The 18272-nt window shown below is 41.9% G+C and overlaps 2 protein-coding genes across 6 annotated transcripts in view; one reads left to right on the top strand and one right to left on the bottom strand.

Moving 5' to 3' along the window:
- Window positions 1-417: 417 nt before the first annotated feature.
- On the bottom strand, window positions 418-7849 carry gcfc2 (GC-rich sequence DNA-binding factor 2). Of its 2 annotated transcripts, none has more exons than XM_035628624.2 (18): window positions 7474-7849; window positions 6829-6930; window positions 6082-6393; window positions 5695-5946; window positions 5381-5481; window positions 5027-5169; window positions 4710-4893; window positions 4101-4224; window positions 3689-3740; window positions 3376-3473; window positions 3015-3214; window positions 2597-2741; window positions 2362-2483; window positions 2020-2096; window positions 1755-1821; window positions 1512-1658; window positions 1267-1403; window positions 418-710 (listed from the first exon to the last, which is right to left on the bottom strand). In XM_035628624.2, the coding sequence occupies exons 1-18, from the start codon at window positions 7772-7774 to the stop codon at window positions 659-661; spliced, it is 2616 nt and encodes an 871-aa protein (XP_035484517.2). In that variant the 5' UTR covers window positions 7775-7849; the 3' UTR covers window positions 418-658. The 2 variants fall into 2 exon arrangements, with proteins under 2 accessions (XP_035484517.2, XP_035484516.2); XM_035628623.2 differs by having other exon boundaries at window positions 418-690; window positions 7474-7848.
- Window positions 7850-8281: 432 nt separating this feature from the next.
- itsn2b (intersectin 2b) overlaps window positions 8282-18272 on the top strand; it is a 30245-nt gene continuing 20254 nt past the window's right edge. The window contains exons 1-5 of one of the 4 annotated variants that reach the window (XM_035628622.2): window positions 8282-8565; window positions 16510-16650; window positions 17422-17514; window positions 17853-17916; window positions 18044-18231. In XM_035628622.2, coding sequence (XP_035484515.2) covers window positions 16644-16650; window positions 17422-17514; window positions 17853-17916; window positions 18044-18231 — 352 coding nt within the window. In that variant the 5' untranslated portion in view covers window positions 8282-8565; window positions 16510-16643. The remainder of the gene's footprint in view (window positions 8566-16509; window positions 16651-17421; window positions 17515-17852; window positions 17917-18043; window positions 18232-18272) is intronic. The other 3 variants (XM_035628621.2, XM_035628620.2, XM_035628619.2) reach the window with 3 other exon arrangements.

Below are 18272 nucleotides of genomic sequence, written 5' to 3'. Positions count from 1 at the left end.
ATAAACCAAATTAGTTAGTCAAAGCAGAATGTTCTTTCCTCTTTCCTCCTTGATTTTAATGCTCCAGTGAAGGATTTTAAGATGTTTTAATGTGATTTGTTATATTCCATAAATCAATATTTCCATCCATGTATCCAGATTATTGTAATTAGGAAATTCTGTCATATTGTACTACACAAATTGTCATTTAATAGGACTAAAACTACATGTGACCTTAGAGACCACTTGTAATGTTAGTTTCCATGCCAACAGCTGCTAGAACATCAACTTGTATATACAGAAAAGAAGTGTAACATCTTTGAGAAGTGGCTCCACTACAGACTTTGTAACTTCAAAGTGAGATTACAGGTATCAGCAACTCGCTTCTGTGTGAAGAACTTTAAATATGACACAAGATTTTGAATAAAACTAGATGTATTAACAAAATTCAAATATTTATTCATAAAAATACAGTTAGCAAAATGTTCATGAGTAAAAATGGTGAAAAGGGGAATTTAATCCTTGATTAAACATTTGTTGTCATATTATCCTCCACCACAATTAACAACATCAGTTGTTCACACTCCGTCTTGGTTCAGCAGCTGGTGAGAGTAGATGACTTCTTCATAGTGGTATTTTTCTGCTATGGCCATGATGGAGTCATTGCACCTGATTCCACTCAGAACCCGCAGCAATTCAACCACCGCGGACCTGCAGCAAACAGCATAAATCTGGATTAGAGAATTACAGTTATGTTGTCGTTATTAATGTATAAACAAAAGTTTCAATACTTTTATTAAGAAACCCACTCAATAAACCAGATTTAATGCAGATAACTGCAGATGGGGGAATGGGTAGGCAGGGTTTTTGTCTACATGCCGGTACACCATCAAGTAACCCCAAACATACAGCCTCTTCAATAAAGAAAAAAATATTAAAAAGTTAAAAAAAATATATTTAAAAGGAAACAATAATTTATGGAATTTTATAAGATATTTAAATAATACTACACAGAATATAGCTCTCAAAAAGACTTGTATGTTGTGGCCGTTTTTTCTTTCTTTAAGTAACATAAGCGTTAAGCGTTTGGGTCCCTTGAAAATTCCTATAAAAATATAGGTTATCATTATTGTTAACATTATTAGCACGCCGACTGATTCTGTTAAAATGGAAGCAGAAGAAATTATAATGCAAGAGGTCTGTTCCTCATTGAAAAGACTGAGCTGACCTAAGATGACAGCAATTGCAAAAGCTTTTTCTTTTGTATTCTAACATGTTTTTTATTACCTCGTGTTTGGATCTTCAGGAGACTGTTGTTTGCAGATAGTATGAACTGTCTGAACCAGGTGGCTCTCAAAATTCTTGAGCTGCGGCAAACAAGTGTTCATCCCTTTGAACCAAGAGAGTGGGAGACTATCTGCTATCTAGAGAGAGAGTGTTAAGGGAAAGAGATAGACAACCATCAATTATATAATTGTCAAGACCAAACAAAGAGACTGGTGCATGGGTTCACATTTCACAATAATAAATACCTTTTTGCATGTGAGGTCAGTATTGTTGGGTTGAGTCCGATTGCACAGAGTGATCATCAAGTATCGGTTCAGCAGTTTGTCCAACATCAGTTCCTTCAGTAAAGTCTCAGATAGCAGCAAATCCCATTTCCCCAGGTTACCTAGTAGCTAATATAAACACAAAACAACTCTGGTTAAACAGCTTTCGCTCCCCACAAAACTGAGACAGTATAAGATCCAAAAGTATTTGTAAGGGGGCCGTACTTTAATGGCTGCCCAGAACTGTTGTTCCCTGAAGCGACTCTGGGGAGACAACTTGTCTTCTAGGAACCTGGAGAGAAAAACAAACAACATGAATGAAACATCAAAAAAAAAATACATACTGTAGATATACATAAAAACGTAGGATCCAAAAAATTGATCTAATGATTATGTCATTGTGTCACACTGGGCTTAACAAGGACACCAAGGTGAAGTCAAACTTGCATTGTCATTGTAAGTCATTTAATGAATTGTGCTTAAAACTAACTTTTTGGGGTAGAGAGGGATGAAGACATCTTCATCTACACAGCTCCTCAGTCTCCGAATCACAGACTCAATGAACACCTGCATTTAAACACACATTGTTAACACAAACATGTTCATATACTGTGCAGATTATTGTTTGTATACATATATATATATATATATATATATATATATATAATTTTTTTTAATATCACATCATCATAGTAAGATAATAGGCATTCGTTCACACTGCAAAGCCTGGGGCTTATTGCTTGAATGAAGCTTTAAAACATAAAAAAATCAGCTAACAGCAGTGCTGTGTTCACAAATACAATAGGTCTGATGTGTGAAGTACGGGCCCCACCTTGACTGGTTTACTCTGCTCTCCTTCAAAGATGGAGTAGTCCTCCTTCAGTCGGTGACACACATCAGTGAGACAGACAGTCTGTTGGCGGGACATGGGATCCCACACCAGCTCCACAAAGGCTGAGCAACAGAGCAGAGCAAAAAGAAATGCATGATGCTGGTGCAGTTTAACTCATCTCAAGTCTAAAAACAGGAAAAATAGTTGGTTACTTCTTTTTTTGTTGTCTACCTACCAGTTATTTTGGGTAGGACAGTCTTTTCGATGGTGTTAGACAATGTCTGTCTGTCTGTGTGCTCAAGCTCCTCATGGCCGTGTCCATGACAAAAAGTCTCCACTGCTGTGAACCATGGGAGGTTTTCAAAGTCCCCACTGGCATCCTGAGACAGAGAGAGACACACACACACACACACACACACACACACACACACACACACACACACACACACACACACACACACACACACACACACACACACACACACACACACACACACACACACACACACACACACACACACACACACACACACACACACACACACACACACACACAACATTACATTACATTACATTAGCTACATGCAGTGTCATATGTTGTGTAATACAAGCTTGGTGTATGTATGACTAAACCTTTGAGTTTGTGTCCAAACCTTTAGTGGGTTCCATGTCAGTATCTGATGTCTAATGATCGGGTTCAACAACTTTGGCAGGCACAGAGAGATGTAGGCACTGTGGTAAGTTTCAGAGAAAGATCCTCTCCATTCTTCAAAGCGGGACAGAATCTTTTTAACGTCACAGAAGTCGTCCTGAACGTCAGAAAACAATGCCTGGGACCTCAACATGATATCAGCTGGAGAGGGAGCAGAGTGGGAAGGGAAAATTAGTGAGACAAAAGCAACAAATGGATCATTTACTTCAGCCTGGACATAATATGGCAAGATTTGTTTTCTGTTTTCTAAAAGAATTTTACTGTTAAAAATAAAATGATAAAGCCTTCAGCTTTCTCCTTACCCATCTTCTTCTGGAGCTGCTCTTCCTCTTCTGCTGAAGGTTGTGGGTCTTCAGGAATATCAGAGTCATCCTCAGCTTTAGCAGCAGAACTTGCCACACTGCAACACATAAGGCAAACATTATTAACATATCTTTGTAAGAGTAGAGCAGAATACTCTTGTCATTATGTAACTATTACTAATACACTATTTCAGTAATCTTGTTGTTTAAGGGAAGAATATATCTTTTTGAAAGGCTATCTAATATAGCCTTTCAAAAGGCTATAAATCAGAGACAGGCAATTTATCTTGAAAGAAATGTTCATCATACTCACTCTTGAGTTTCTGTTGCATTGGCTGAGCCTCCATTCAGCTCATCTGTGCCATCTAAAACAAGTGAAAATCCAATTAATTATAATATTCCTTCTTGGACATCATTTACATTCCACTAACAGGGCTTCCTCAAACTTTAGCATGGTTTTCGAAGTAAACCTGAAGTAAAGTCCCATTACTTTGTCCACACCAGTTTGGGTAGCCTAAAATGTTCCTCCTGGGAAACAATGTGAAGACAGGAGTAAACCAATTTTGCTTACTGTTTTTGTATCTTGTTGTTAGTGCATGGACACAATGTAATCATTTCAAGAACCGAACTAGGATCCAGAATAGTGAATAACATAGTCGGAGCTTAAGCAAAAACTACAAAAAAATAAAAAAGGAATGTTTTTTATAACAAATGCACAAACTCACAGCTGAGCTGTTGCAGACGGTCAGCCTGCTCCTTGATCTCCTGTCTTCTCCGAGTCATCAGTGCCTCCATCTGGTCCGACAGCAGAGTGTGAAGCTCCAGTTCCAAAGAGTTGATCTCCATAAGCTGCAGTCCACAAATTTGAAAGTTATCACCATTTATCTTCTAAGGGGGAGGATTAATGTTCCCTATAGGCTGCTGGTGTTAGACAAAATCTCTTGATTGATGATCAACATTGGACAAACAGCCCTGGTCGTGTTTTCACAATCTTCAGCATCACTTGAATTCAGTTTGGAACTTTGTGGTGACACATGCAATGTTAATATACAGGACCAAGATCACACAGATTATAAATTATCATCAACATTCACTCCAAAACTTGAAGCCTGGTCATCAGCCTGGCAATAACGGGTCAGGCCCAGCCACCATTTCTCACTGACACAAATTCGATTGATAACGTTTTTAGTAGTGAACTATTAAGTAAAGTATTTAGTCATGATTTTGGGAGAGAAAAGTGTAATCTTCTAATTCTATTAACGTGAGTATCAAAAGTATGATTTTATGAGACAGTTAACGATGTGATTACTCGGACAGATTTAATTATTTCTGACCTTTTCCCGTAGACACTCCAACAGGTTGTGGACATAGAGGGTCATAGTCCTGTAAAACTTCAGCTGGCTCTCAGAGGAACTTTCACTCAGTGTCTCCACTGAGGTTTTAGCGCTCTCAACATCCCCCTCCATCCTCCTCAGCTCTGCCTGCCGCGCTCTGTGCACCTCCTTCAGGGAGTCCAATCTTGAATGGAAGAAAAAAATAAAGAGAGGAAAGTGAGTGAAGTGAGGGAAACTTGTGTACTGATTTGCATTGAGACAATACAAAATCATATTTCGAATTATTATGGTGCGATATCAAGGCAGGTATAACTTACTTTCCAGTGATCCTCCTCTTGACCAATGAAATACTGATGGGAGGAAGGGTCTTTGGGATTCTGACCCCTGCTGGTCTCTTCTTATGTCTTACTTTGCCTCGCCTGCTGCTGCTGGATCTGCTGGATTCACTGCCAGATGGGCTCTGAGGAGAAGGAAACAAGAGGATAAAGGATGTCAAGGCTGCAGCACAGAGAAAGAGAAGCTTCACTGGTAGGAGGCTTCAGTCTTTACACTAGATGGGACAAGAGAATAATACAGAAAGAATGCAACGCAGAAAAATCAAGAAAGGTATGAACAGTAAAAAGGAGAACAAAGATTTGAAAGAAAGTAAGATGTTTGATGGACCTTCCTACCTGTTCTCCTGGATGTCTCTTGACTCCCTTCCCAATTTGTGTCTCCTCCCAAAGCTCCTGCTCTTCCCCATCAGTCCCTGACCGACTGCCATCACTCCCTCCTAGATCACAAAAAAACATACAAAATAGTAAACCATAAAATGGATCAACAAAGTGCTCATTCCATGTTATGCTAGATATCAGCAAAACAATAATATTGGCCTAAAACTGCTGCTTTTTAAATCTGTTAAAACTGGTTAGAATATGTTTGCATTAAACATACATTGCATCTACTACAATGCTACTTTCATCCTCTTTCTCCCTCACTTTCATACCAAGCTTCTCAGCAATCCTCTCTCTGATGCTCTTCAATCGTGGGGCAAACTCGATCCTTCTCTCGTGATCATCTGGCTCATCATCATCGATATCATCGACTCTGTCCTCGTCATCATCCCTGCTGTAGTGATCTGGGGTGCTCCCAGCAGAGCTATGGCCATCTCTACCCAGGGGAATGAACTCTTTCCGAGCTCGAAAGGCATGACGCTGCCTCTTAGCTGCCCGGATCGCTTCAGCGTTAGGGATAATTACTGTAAGTAAAAATCGACAGACATGAAATTGCAGGAACGTTTCCACACAACTGTGAAATCCAACCAACTAACCATCAAAGTGTTTTACTATCTGACATACACGCACACAAAGTATAGTAAAACAAAAACACACACCTGGTTTGACAGAAGAGCGGCTAGAGTCTGAGGCTGAGCTAGCTGAGGGAGACCTGGCACCACCTTCATCACTGTCATTGTCATATTTGCTGCTATCGTCGTTTCGATCATCATCATCATCATCATCATCATCATCACCACCACCACCACCACCACCATCATCATCATCATCATCATCATCATCATCACCAACAGCATCATCATCACCATCCTCATCACTGTCATCACTACGGTTCAGACGCTGTGGTGAAGGCTGACTGTCAGAATCTTGCCTCAGAGAACTGGATGGTGGAACACCTACACCAGCGTGTGCTGGGAGAAAGAAGAGGGAGACATTTCAGAGTATAATGACGTTGGCCAATATTATTGCATAATTATATAGATGATTAGAGCATTAATTAAAAAAATGCTTTACTTTTAATTGGTTAACACCTAAGGCATGTTACGTTTGTTGGCTGAGAATTCAATATTTTCAAAAGATTAAAAATTATTTTCTATCAGCAGCACCTTTTTGAAACAAAATTCGTCTGTACTAGAGCCCAATCTGCTGACATCTGTATTAGACAGTGTTTGTTTTGGTTGTATGTACCTAATACTTTGGCGACTTAGTGGAGATATGCATCGATTGAAAAGCATACGAGTGGATGCAGATATTCTTCCTACCTAGTAAGAATTCTTTTTTTTCTTTTTGTTTACACTCAGTGTCTCAGGGTCATGAGCATTTCTGATATGGTCCATTCCACCTACCTGTGCTGTGGGTGGTCTTGGCAGAAGAAGCCTCCTTCTTCCTGACTTGGAACAGCACAGCTTTATCAGAGGACTTCTTCAGCTTAAATGTTGGTTCTCCAGCTAAGACAATAAAAAGAAAAGAACCACAAATTTGTGAGTCAAAACTTGTTGTTGAGCGTCTTGTAAAGTGTCACACCCAGCTGCCTCCAAGTTCCAGTTAGATGCAACTACTCTACATATACAGCAGTATGTGTATACGTGACTTCATTTCATGAATAGAAAGCCAGAAAGCAACCAGGCCTATGCTGGAATAATACTATCTAGCCCTTCTAAACGGATGGGCAAAGTTAAACGTGTATATTCCTTTACAGATTTACAATGAAATGAAATTGACTAAATCTGACCTGCTATGAACCAGGTGGCTCCAAATCTCCAACAGCAAAAAAAATCTGAACAATATATCCTATCAACATATGTTTATCACTTTGAGCCTTATAATTGAACTACAACTCCGCAATCTCATTGGCTAATTTAAGGCAAAATAAGTTCCCATTTCCTAACATTGCCTCCGAAGTCGGTTCAAAGATCGTTACCAACTGACGTTGAGTGAACGTCTGAGGCCCATCCTCTTTGACAACACCGACCTCTGAACGCCATAGTTACCTTCTTTGTCGTCAGAGAAGCTGAGGACAGTGCTCGTCTTCTTCTGTCCCACATCGGTGTCTCTTTCAGCCGTCTCCTCGTCCTCTCCGTCCTCGCTGTCCGGCTTCGGAGGCGTCAATTCCTGCTTGGAGCTGCACGAGATGCCGCGGGCCTGGGCCACTTTGGACTGTTTGTGTCCGGCCGCCGGGGGTTTCTCGGTCTCCCCTCCATCTCCGCCGTTCTTCTGCTGCTGCTCCTCGTCGTCGTCGCTGGAACTCTCCTTTCTCTGCCGAAAGTTCCTCCTGGGCTTTTTGTTGAACATTCGGATTTCGCTCCACTCACCACTGGGGCCCGGGTCGAAGCGTTTTACGGCACGTCGGAAATCGCTTGAAGAATGTCGCGAGACGTGACGTCGCAACAGTCGCAATGCACCATGGGAGTTGTAGTGGCCGCGTAGGAGGGAACATAAGCGACTTTTTACAGTCTTTATTATTATTTTTTTTGAACGACAACATGGAATAAAACATTTCACACATGGTGTAATACAATAATGTGGGCTCTGCTGTTGATGTCGTACAACTTTAATATAATATCCAGGAGAAAATTAGTGATGCTTGACTGTTTCTGTGGTTAACTGTCAGTCAAAATGTGATGAAGTTAAGAACATGACTATAATAATGTCCTAACGTCGGAGCACACATAAAGCAACCAAAGTCAATGCAGGGCTTCTAATGAACATGATGATTATGGTTAACGTGTGACTTCTTCCCTTATCTGTCTCCCATCATTGCCCCCCCCCGCCTCCATCTGTCGAGCCCGGCCCTCGCCGCCGCTCTCTCCTCCCACCCGGCGGACGGTCGGACGTTAACACCGCCACACGTCGGTCGTCGTCAGCCATGTTGTCGGTGTGACACACCGAGCTGTCAGCAACAGGTCCCTCAGACTGGCACTGCTGCTAAACTTCAACGTCTACCTCTCTACTCGGACACTAGACCCGCACACGTCGCGTGGGAACCTCCCACGAGAGGCGGGTGGGAACTTCAGATCCCCTCGGAAGTTGGGAAGTGGATTCTTTTCTTCTTTTTTTTTTCTGCGGGGGCCGGGGTCAGAGAGGTAAGAATCGAAACTGATTATCTAAGCACGCGTGTGTAAGTTTGTACTGCTGTTCCGCTAATGTTTCTATAAATAATACGTTGTTGTTGTTTTCTTAACCACGCGTGAGTTCGCATGTTGTCGTTAGTTCGGTCGATCTTCGTGAATACCCGGATATAGAATAAGAAGCGTACATCTGACACGGGGCGGCCGCCTCGGTCCTGGTCCGCCACTACTAGGTTAGCTAGCCGAGTTGTGACTTCAGTGGACGTCAGTTTATCTGTCGATGCTCACTTGTGGCACATTCCTCGGTGTCTTCTGTGAGGCAGATTTGCAGGAGAAGTCTGGGGACGTTTCCCTCTCGGTTCAAACGAGTCGAGCAGGTTGCAGGCAGGTTGCAGGCTGACGAGTGATCAGGGAATGTTCCTCTATCGGAGCATCTCACCTGTAAGTCAGAGACGCGATGCAGCAGCCTCGGGTCTCACGTCTCTGAATCAAGCCCTGTTCTCCCCCACGGTGTCTCAAGATCTGACCACAGAAGACAGACAACCAGAGCCACCGCACAATGAGCATTATTATCAGTTTCAGTGACTGTCACAAGCAAACCACCACAGAGCCGAGCAGGAAGCCACAGTTGTTTTTGCCAGTTTAATAACTCACCATTTCTTTGCACAAATGTTGACATCCATGAAATGTTTTTCTTTAACTGCTGTTTCCAGGACGTCTTCATTCACCTTCAGTGAATATAATGTGGGATAATTACCTCCATTATTTTAGTGTAATATCTTTACACATCCTTTCTTTTGCAGGAGCCTGATTAAATCTCTTTCCTCTCAAGTGAAGCTGAAACTATTGGATCATCGGCATTATCAAGTGTAATATCGATGCCCACTCCAATGGTTTGGAGCTGCAACTAACGATCATTTTCATTATCGAATAATCTGTCAATTGTTTTCTCGATTAATCGATTAGTTATTTTGGTAAATTAATATGGTGAAAAATGTCGATCGTGTTTCCCAAACCACCAAGACGATGTTTTGTTCTGTTCACACACCAAAGATATTTAGTTTACTGTCATAGAGGAGCAAAGAAACCAGAAAATATGCACATTTAAGAAGCTGAAGTCGAAATCAAAATCAAAATAGTTGGCGATTAATTTAGTAGTCATTTACTAATTGATTATTCGATTAACTGTTGCAGCTCTGTTATGGTTAATGGGACCTTGGAGCCTTTTTATCATTCTTATGACCATGGAAAATAAGTTGGGGGAGAGCTACAGAGATAATGGATGTTGCAGCACAGTGGGGTAATTATTCAGTTTGACTGGTCTGGTGTGAGCTCCATGTTGAAGACTCTTCCACGGAGGGTGGACAGTACCTGCTGCGTTTAAAAAGTGAGATTCTGTCATAATCAGGCCAGCAAAATACTACACCCAAGGTGTTAGTGCGGTTATTTTTGTGTGTCTTTGCATTACTGCTCTGACACACTGACACATTTACAGTGTTACATGTGGGGGTGTTGCTGTATTGTTTTGAAAATGTGTGCGGACATCTATGAACAATACATCCACATATACATAACAATTGAGATTCCTCATCTAACTTGCTGCAGCAGAATTGCAACAATAATCACCACGGTACAGCGATGTCATGATTACAGATACTAGGTGCTTCTGTCCATAGTTATACACAAACTGAAGCTTAGTTCAGGGATTGACGGCTTGGCAAACCCCAATGTGTGCACTGCCAATTTTGGTTTTGACAGCTCCCTTTATGTCTTCATAAAATGCTCTCTGTCATTTTTTTAACTCTAAAGCAACTTACTTTTTTGTCCTAAGAAAGGACATTGTCTTTCACTTGGGTCAACCAGGGTTTGTCCTCCATTTTTGCAAAAATCCACTAGGCTGAAGAATCCTCAAGTTAAGACCTTCAGTGCTCTGTCTCAGTGACGAGTTGCTCCACCAAAGGCTGTTATTATTACAGTGTTAACATTATCCGTACCGCCATCATAAGCTTCATTGCCAATTTTCTTCACCACTGTCACGCCACTGGGGATCATCTTTACTGTAACCATTGTATGACTCGGTGCAGCGTTTGTGACATTACGTCAACATTGACAACCTCTGGACAAGCCCAATACTGGGCTGACAGTATGATGCAGCAGCTGTGAGGTTTAACCAACCCTTTGACTCAAACCTTCCTAATTATAACTACAGCCAAGATGACACTGATGTTACACATGCATAGACACCGATCCACAGTAAAACAGGAACGAGCCAGTTTTACACTAAAACAGTCTATCAGTCCTGTCATATCTTGATTTATTTACAAATCAGGTCAAAGCACACTATAGGAGGGAGAGGCGTGCCTTGCCTCTTAAGAATGCAAAACGCACAGCAATGCAAACAGCATTAATCAAAATGCAATCTGAAAAGCTCCAAACGGCCTGAGCAGCACTTTCTAAATGTGTGAACTTGACTGGTGGATGGGGCGTTTATGGCAATGTGGGTGGATGTGCTGTGCTGAAATATCACTTTAACAAGGCTGGCTGAAGTCTTGGCTCTATGGTGGGAGGGAGTCAGACAGACTATTGCAGAAGAGAGTGGAGTGGGTGATAGAGGTGATGGATAACCAAAGGAGCATGGGTAATTTTAGTATGTTTAAAAGGGAGAGAGATATCTATTGTGGCAGACACCGAGTTGAGGACGGAGTTGATGCTTCTGGTGTTGGGTCAGCAAGCGAGGCAGCTGACAATCAATCATTCTAAGAACGAGAGGCGCCACTTGAACAGAGTAATAATAAGGACAGGCCAGGGTCATACAACTGAGGTCAGAAGAACAGACATCATGTATAAGTAATTACAGACAGAGATGGTTGAACATAAAACTGTGAATGAGCAAACGGTGGGGTTGAAAGAGGAGAAAAGGGTCATTGTAAAACATCAGTAACTACTTTCATCAGACTCATCCAACTCTGTCTGCTTCTTCATTGTATTTTTCATTCCCTTCCATCAATGTGAAATAGAGAGTCAGAAAGAGACAGTGAGACACACGGGGTTCGAAGCTTGTACGGAATAAGCTAAGGTCAGGGACAGCCAGGCTATTTATCCAACACTTCTCAGTGTTGTATATACTAACTAATGGACAGAAATGTCCCAGTCGTTCAACAGGGAACAAAGCAGAACTGAAACCCAAAAAGTTAAGCTTTGTCATTAGTTTTAATTAAGTGCTCTGTGATTAGGCTTATTAACAAAGACTACCCAGTCTTGTGTTTTTCACAGACATAGCAGGAAAAGGACAGTTGAAATTGATATGATAATATTAGCTGTGCTCTATTTCAGAGCCATGCCACTGTGTACTGGCTTACGGATTCACTTGATGAAACAATCATTTTTAATAGTCTTTGATGGACAATGTAGTGCTTGTTTTTACTAGTTAAACAGATGGAAAAAATAGTTTGGGCTAATTGTGATTGTACTTGTCTCGGCATCCTGTTTAGGCCACATTTATGCCTGATAGTGCCATGATACCACGTTTTTAGATTTGATAATGTGCATGTGATCAAGGTGGAGCTGACGGACTGGTTAACAAACATGTCGGGGCACAGTTCAAGGGAAGCAAAGGCCCGGACGGGCGTCATTCATTAGTAAAGGACTTTATTAAGAGGGAAGACTTACCAGATGCCACTACTTGTAGATTTTCACCAGACTTGTTTAAACTTGTGGGAAGAGGCAGAGCTAAGTGACCTTTCAACTTGCTAGGTGTGGTTTTCTTTTATTTATTTCTTTGAAAAAAGAAGCATATGGTCACGCTGAAGAGACTGTATTTCCATCCTACTGGGATCTGAGAAATGATGTCAAAATGTAATGGTTTAACCACTTGAAAATCATGCAGAGCTTAACTTAAAAAAATGAAAGGTTTTAGTTAAATGATGTTACGAATGCTTCTCTGCCCCATGCTGAAGAATGTACTGCATCAGGCTTTTGCTCACAGTCGCTTCCCTCTAGCACAGTATATGTTTTCATATACTGTTTCATAAGTGTTGTTTTCATCGTTTAAGGTGGAGCCCTGTTGGCCAACATTCACCCCGACTCTACCTCAGTTGGTTTATCCCTATGTAAATAGTGAGTGTGCTATATTCATGTTGCAGCTCAAGGCTTCTGCTGAGACAGAGACCACTTGTGTGTGTTCGTGTAAGAGTATGAGGAGGGCGAATTCAGACGGGATTTGCATGAGGTTTGCAAAGCTAGTCTGTCAGTCGGCCAATCAGCCATACTTTCAGGGAAAGTTTGACACTTCTGTCACTCTGGAATTGGTCAACCAATTATAAAACTATCTCTCATCTATTCATTGTATTTCAGACTGTGTAACATTACCAGAGTTTACACTACTTGGCTAAAGCCTCACTATTACTGGATGAGTGATACCAGCTTATTTTCGATACTGTACATTGTATCTGCATATATGTGTGATGGGCAAAATACAAAAAACAGTATTGGACCACATGCTTTAATACATACGCTTAGCTGTTGTGAATGGTCGCCTGTCTCCTTGTGTTCCTCTCAATGAATGCAGCCTTAGTACTAATGCATTTGGGATTTCAGAAAAGAATAATTCATAGGTTCATTCATGCCCCAGTTAATAAAGTATATGGACAAAGAAGATAAAGGGCCAAATTAAAAAAGAAAAGGGCAGAAAGGGAAGAATAAAAGGGTTGTTAAAGAGGCGGGAGGAGAGGGAGACCTGATCCAGGAGGAGAGAGGGAGAGTGACAGATGGCAGGCAGTAGAGTATTGGCTGTTCCTTGCTGCTCTGAGAGCATCGACCAGGTCACCTTCACAAAAACTACACACTTATTCTGTTTCTTTCCTACTCTCTCTTTATCTCGTTCACGTTCACGTTCTCTTTCTCAAAGTTATATTTAAAAACAAGTCAGCCATCACTAACTTTGCCTCCTAAAAAAACCCCACTCCTCAATGTGTAATTCTCACACTGCCCCAGTTCTGACCTGCGAGTTCTGAAGCCACTACATTTTCTGGGACATTAAAGCTGTCCCTCCACCGAAATCAATGATCACTTCCTGATTCCTGTTGCATGAGGTAATGCTTGTGTCTGTGGGTTACTGGGCAGGAAGTGTTGCGATTGGAATTTCTCTCCTCCTTTTCCTCCTTCATCATGTGAGTGTGACTGGCCGATGGGAGAGAGATAATCGTGGAGGAAGCAGGTGTTAAGCACGACTGTAATGAAGTGAAATGAAAGCTGCAGAAACAATGTGATTCAATGTGGCATTAGTAGTTGTTTGCACAAAAACAATTAATATACCTTCAGGCACATTATATTGAATGTTGCTTAACCTTTACTTGTCCTGTACTATGGCAGCATTTAACAACAGTTCACACACTATTCACCCCACAGCAAGAACTGTTTTGAACTTCAACAAGGCGGACAGGACAGTGATGCAGTCACAGACGCAACCTATTAATATGCTGGCAAACCCAGCATGATACAAGTCACTGTTCTTGTACAAGGAGTCCGTGTATGGGACATTTAGTCTCTGGACTTGTTGTCTATTACATTTACCTTGTTGTGACCAACAACAGACTTCCTCCTAACCATCCACAGCTATTTTAAAATACACAATTACAGAAAGCGTGTTCTAAATATTTTAGAGAAAAGTTGAAAGGATAATAAGTGGGCATTGTGCTTTGGCTGCCAAGCAGGCTTTTTTACTTTGAGCACACTTTCACACAGCTGCTCGTGAGAAAACTTAATTGGAGTAAACTGATAAAATTTATGAAATTAAGAAAGATGGACACACGGGAACATCCCCCCTCGCTGCATAAATGACTTACTGTCAAACCTTGCAGTGTGTCCTGCTGCATAAAACAGGTTTATGCAGCAGCAGCTCAGTTTCCACACTTGTGCATGATTCAACAAGAACGGGTTTAAAGCTTGATCGCAAAAAGGCATGATCCTGGGTGACGGCGAGGCAGGTTGGAAGTCTGTGGCACTGTAGAGTTGGCAGGCAGTTTGTCCACCACTTTGGTCCCGACTGAAATATCTCAACAACAACTGGGCGGATTGCCAGAACATTTTGTACAAACATTCAAGATCCCCAGAGGATGAGTCCTAAGGATCCAGGGGACCCTGTGACTTTTCCTTTGACACGACCGTCAAGACAAAATGTTCATTTGTCTTGTGTGCTAATGGCACTCCCATAAGCCTTGACTGTACCAACACATTCAACTGAAATAGTGAACAGTTAAACACTATACCCGCTCAGCATGTTGACATTAGCACTGCTGTGCCCCAGAACAGCGTGGCAGAGCTGCCAGCATGGCTGTGGACTCTGAGGGCTCTGTTTTAATGATCTCGGCACATGGCACCAGTGTATTTAGGGCCAAATCCACTTTTGCTAGTTAAACAGCAGAATGAAAGGTTGCTGTGCCAAGACATGGTTCACAAGGGCTGTACTTAGTCTCTTGAATAATAATGAGTGTGTTTTGGGCGTTGCATTCAATAAAGCAATCTTCTCCCATTCCATTTAAAAGCCAGCTATGCTCTCACCTTGGCTGATTGTCAATATAAGGAGGGCAAACACGTTGCGCACCCACCTATGTTGGTGCATATCACTGTCTTGATAATGTAACCTAAAAATAAGACTTCAGATCAGGTTTTTGTTTCTTCGTTGTTTCTCTCCACCTGCCTCAACATTACAATGCTCCTCACCACACCTCATTTTAAGACAACACACTAATGGGTGCTCAGAAGTGCATTGCTATTTAAAGTCCCCCTCCTGTCAAAAAAGTGTTTTTCTTCTGTCTCCTCTAAAATGTCTGACATTGACTATAGGGACTTGTATCTGAGCATTTTTTGTCACTATAGAGGTGTTTTCACTTTCCTCTCCTGGAGGAGGAGATTTCCGTGTACAGAGAAGTGGAGTACAGCACAGCAGCAGCAGCTGTGGTGGGCAAGGCCTGTGTTATTTGAATATCATGAATATTCGTAGTCTCAGAATTCCTCAATGAGGGAGAGAGAGTGGATGGTTTCCAGCCCAATTACAGAGGGTTTTAAATAAACTTTTTTTTTGAGTAAACAATGTTAAACTAAATATTTGGCATTGCAGATACTTTAAACCGTGACTGGAGGGGGTCTTTACACGACGTGGGCCATGGACAGTAAATAGTTTGAAGCTATAATTAAGACGCTTGTTTTGTGCTTGGCACCTCTTTGCACCAGGTGTTAGATACTGGTCCCTTCGTCTTGTGAAGTTGACGAGCTCAAAGCTTCACAGTGAATCCATGACAACGCAAATTACTTCTCCAAAATGTCCTTTTTGTTTTTATTGGCTGAGCCATTATAGATGAATGTTTGCGACATTATATTGTTGTCACAAATAATCACTTGCCCACTGCGGTAGAACATTTAAAAATCCCAATGCTATTACGATGTGAAACCTCCAGTTTCAGACACACAGTGCATCACTGTCTTGCCGAACAGTTTTACAGCAGACGCCTCCTGTCCGTGATCACCTATTGATGGTGTTTGCACTTTGCTTAAAGGATAAACAGGAATGCTGCAGCTGCATGAAAAACTGATGTCTGCGCGACACCAGAACACTACAGGTCATTTGTCAGGACACTGACGCAGCCCGTGCTTGCTGCTACTGCAGCCAAGTCTGAACCAACATAGTACAGAGAAGCTAGTTTGCTTGTCTCCCTATGAAGGTTCGTCAGTATGTGCCTGTAGAGCATATGTTGCACTGATCTCTGGCCACTACAGAGTCAGTGTGGATGTATTGGAACAAGTCCCAGTGGTTTAAAAGGTTTGGGACGTGGCCAGAGTGCTCCTGACTGAAGAGAAGAGGAAGAGCCCTGTTTGACTCTGCTGACTAACCACAATCTCCCTCTCCTTCTGTTTCTCTCTCTCTCTCTCTCTCTCTCTCTCTTTTTCTCACCCTTCTCTCAGTGCCAGTACTGTCCTGTCTTAGCTGCAGTATTGACTGATGACTGGACGGTGACTGTGTTTTGCAGATGGCTGTGAGCAGCAGCTGAGATCGCCACCGGGAGTTCCCCCTCTGTCACGCTCTGCCACCTGCAAATATGAACGGTAAGACCACTGCAATTTTTGTATGAGAGTGGGTGTATAAAGGAGGGAGGCAAGCCTGTGTGTAATTTTCAGTTTTACGTGTGTGTGTGGCTTCACTTGCATCTTCCTATACACACACACTGTTTTACTATTTTGTCTCTTATTGTTTGTGTGAGTGAGACTTTATTCTCTCAGCCTCCACGGTCCTTCTCTTGTACTGCTTACTCTTATTGCATCTGGGCTCAGTGGTCATTTCGAAGTTGGTTCTATTATTTCCATTTTTTGACACCAGTTTTGTTTATAGTGCTTGTTACTGGACTAAAGCTGAGGGGGGTCTCATGCACAACAGAGAAATGGGACAATAAAATTGGTCCATTATGAAACCAAGGCAGGACAAATTAGACTATGACGAGCTACCATAGTCTAGATAAATGATGGGAAACACTGGATGTAGTGAAATGACTATTCACCGTGTGCTGATTTGACTGTGGAGTAAACACTGATGTGAAGTGTCAGCCGGGGTAAATAGTAGTGGAAGTGTGAGCTGGTTCTGCTCTCCTGTCTGAAAACAGTGACACAGCGCTACTGGCAGCACTTACTCAGAAATCATATCTATTACATGAATCGATGTAAAAAGAGCTATTCAGTTATTCAATGTAAACTATAAATAAGAGTTAATGTAAACCTGCTGTTTAGAGTGGATTGCAATGATATTCATATGATATTAATGGCCATTTCTTCACACCTGGTGCTTCAGATTTATCCGTACATGTGATTTCTTATTTTCTCAAGGTGGTCCAAGTGTGTGGGCAGTGTCTCCGGAGGAGAGGGTCAAACATGACCAGAAGTTTGACACCCTCTCCCCATCAATGGGCTATGTTTCAGGTACGCACACAAACGCACACACACTTTGACTGTTGGGGCATCATGTTCGCTGTAGTTGCCCTGCCAGTGCATTAACATGAGACATCCATTACTTATGAACGAAAGAGGTTCCCTTATGCCACAAGTAAGACACGTCTACAGTACTTAATTAGCTGTGAAATTAATGCATAATGTTGACATAATCAGAAAATCTGTCGATTATACACACAGCTCAGAGCACAAACATGCTGTAGACAATGATGTGTAAGAAATCTTTCAGCTCTGCATGCATTAGAAACAATTCTCTCACAGTTTTCTTCTGTTTTCTCTTTTTCTCCCCTCTCTGTCTCTTTCTGTAGGGGAGCAGGCGAGGAAGTTTTTCCTCCAGTCAGGGCTGCCTCCTTCAGTTCTGGCTGAGATATGGTGAGAAACACAGCTACTCTCACATTCTCACACATACATATTTTTTTGAATGATGGGTTTTCTGGAAGTCTTCACTTGGATCCTTTAACACCCTTTTCTCGCTCTCTGCTTTCCCGCGGTCTCTCAGGTCTTTGGCTGATATGAATAAAGATGGCAAGATGGACAGGTTGGAGTTTTCCATCGCTATGAAGCTCATAAAGCTAAAACTCCAGGGTACGCCGCTCCCCTCTGCACTACCAATCATCATGAAGCAGCCTCCAGTGCCTATTCCCAACCTCAATAACCCCACCTCATCCATGATCAGCCCGGCCTATGGTACGGTTTAAACACAGTATATGAGCATGTAAATTTGTTAT

Source organism: Scophthalmus maximus, chromosome 4 (genome assembly GCF_022379125.1).
Source record: "Scophthalmus maximus strain ysfricsl-2021 chromosome 4, ASM2237912v1, whole genome shotgun sequence".
Lineage (NCBI taxonomy): Eukaryota > Metazoa > Chordata > Actinopteri > Pleuronectiformes > Scophthalmidae > Scophthalmus > Scophthalmus maximus.
The sequence above is the reverse complement of the archived record's forward strand: the minus strand, read 5'-3'. Positions and strand labels throughout refer to the sequence as shown.

Bases quoted from the DNA above. Each gene is read 5' to 3' on its own strand.
- gcfc2 (XM_035628623.2), bottom strand. From the start codon at position 7,774: ATGTTCAACAAAAAGCCCAGGAGGAACTTTCGGCAGAGAAAGGAGAGT. The intron at 5,170-5,380 runs GTAGGAAGGTCC...CCTTCTCCTCAG, and splicing joins AGAGACATCCAGGAGAACAG to AGCCCATCTGGCAGTGAATC. The intron at 3,741-4,100 runs GTGAGTTTGTGC...CACTTGTTTTAG, and splicing joins CCGTCTGCAACAGCTCAGCT to ATGGCACAGATGAGCTGAAT.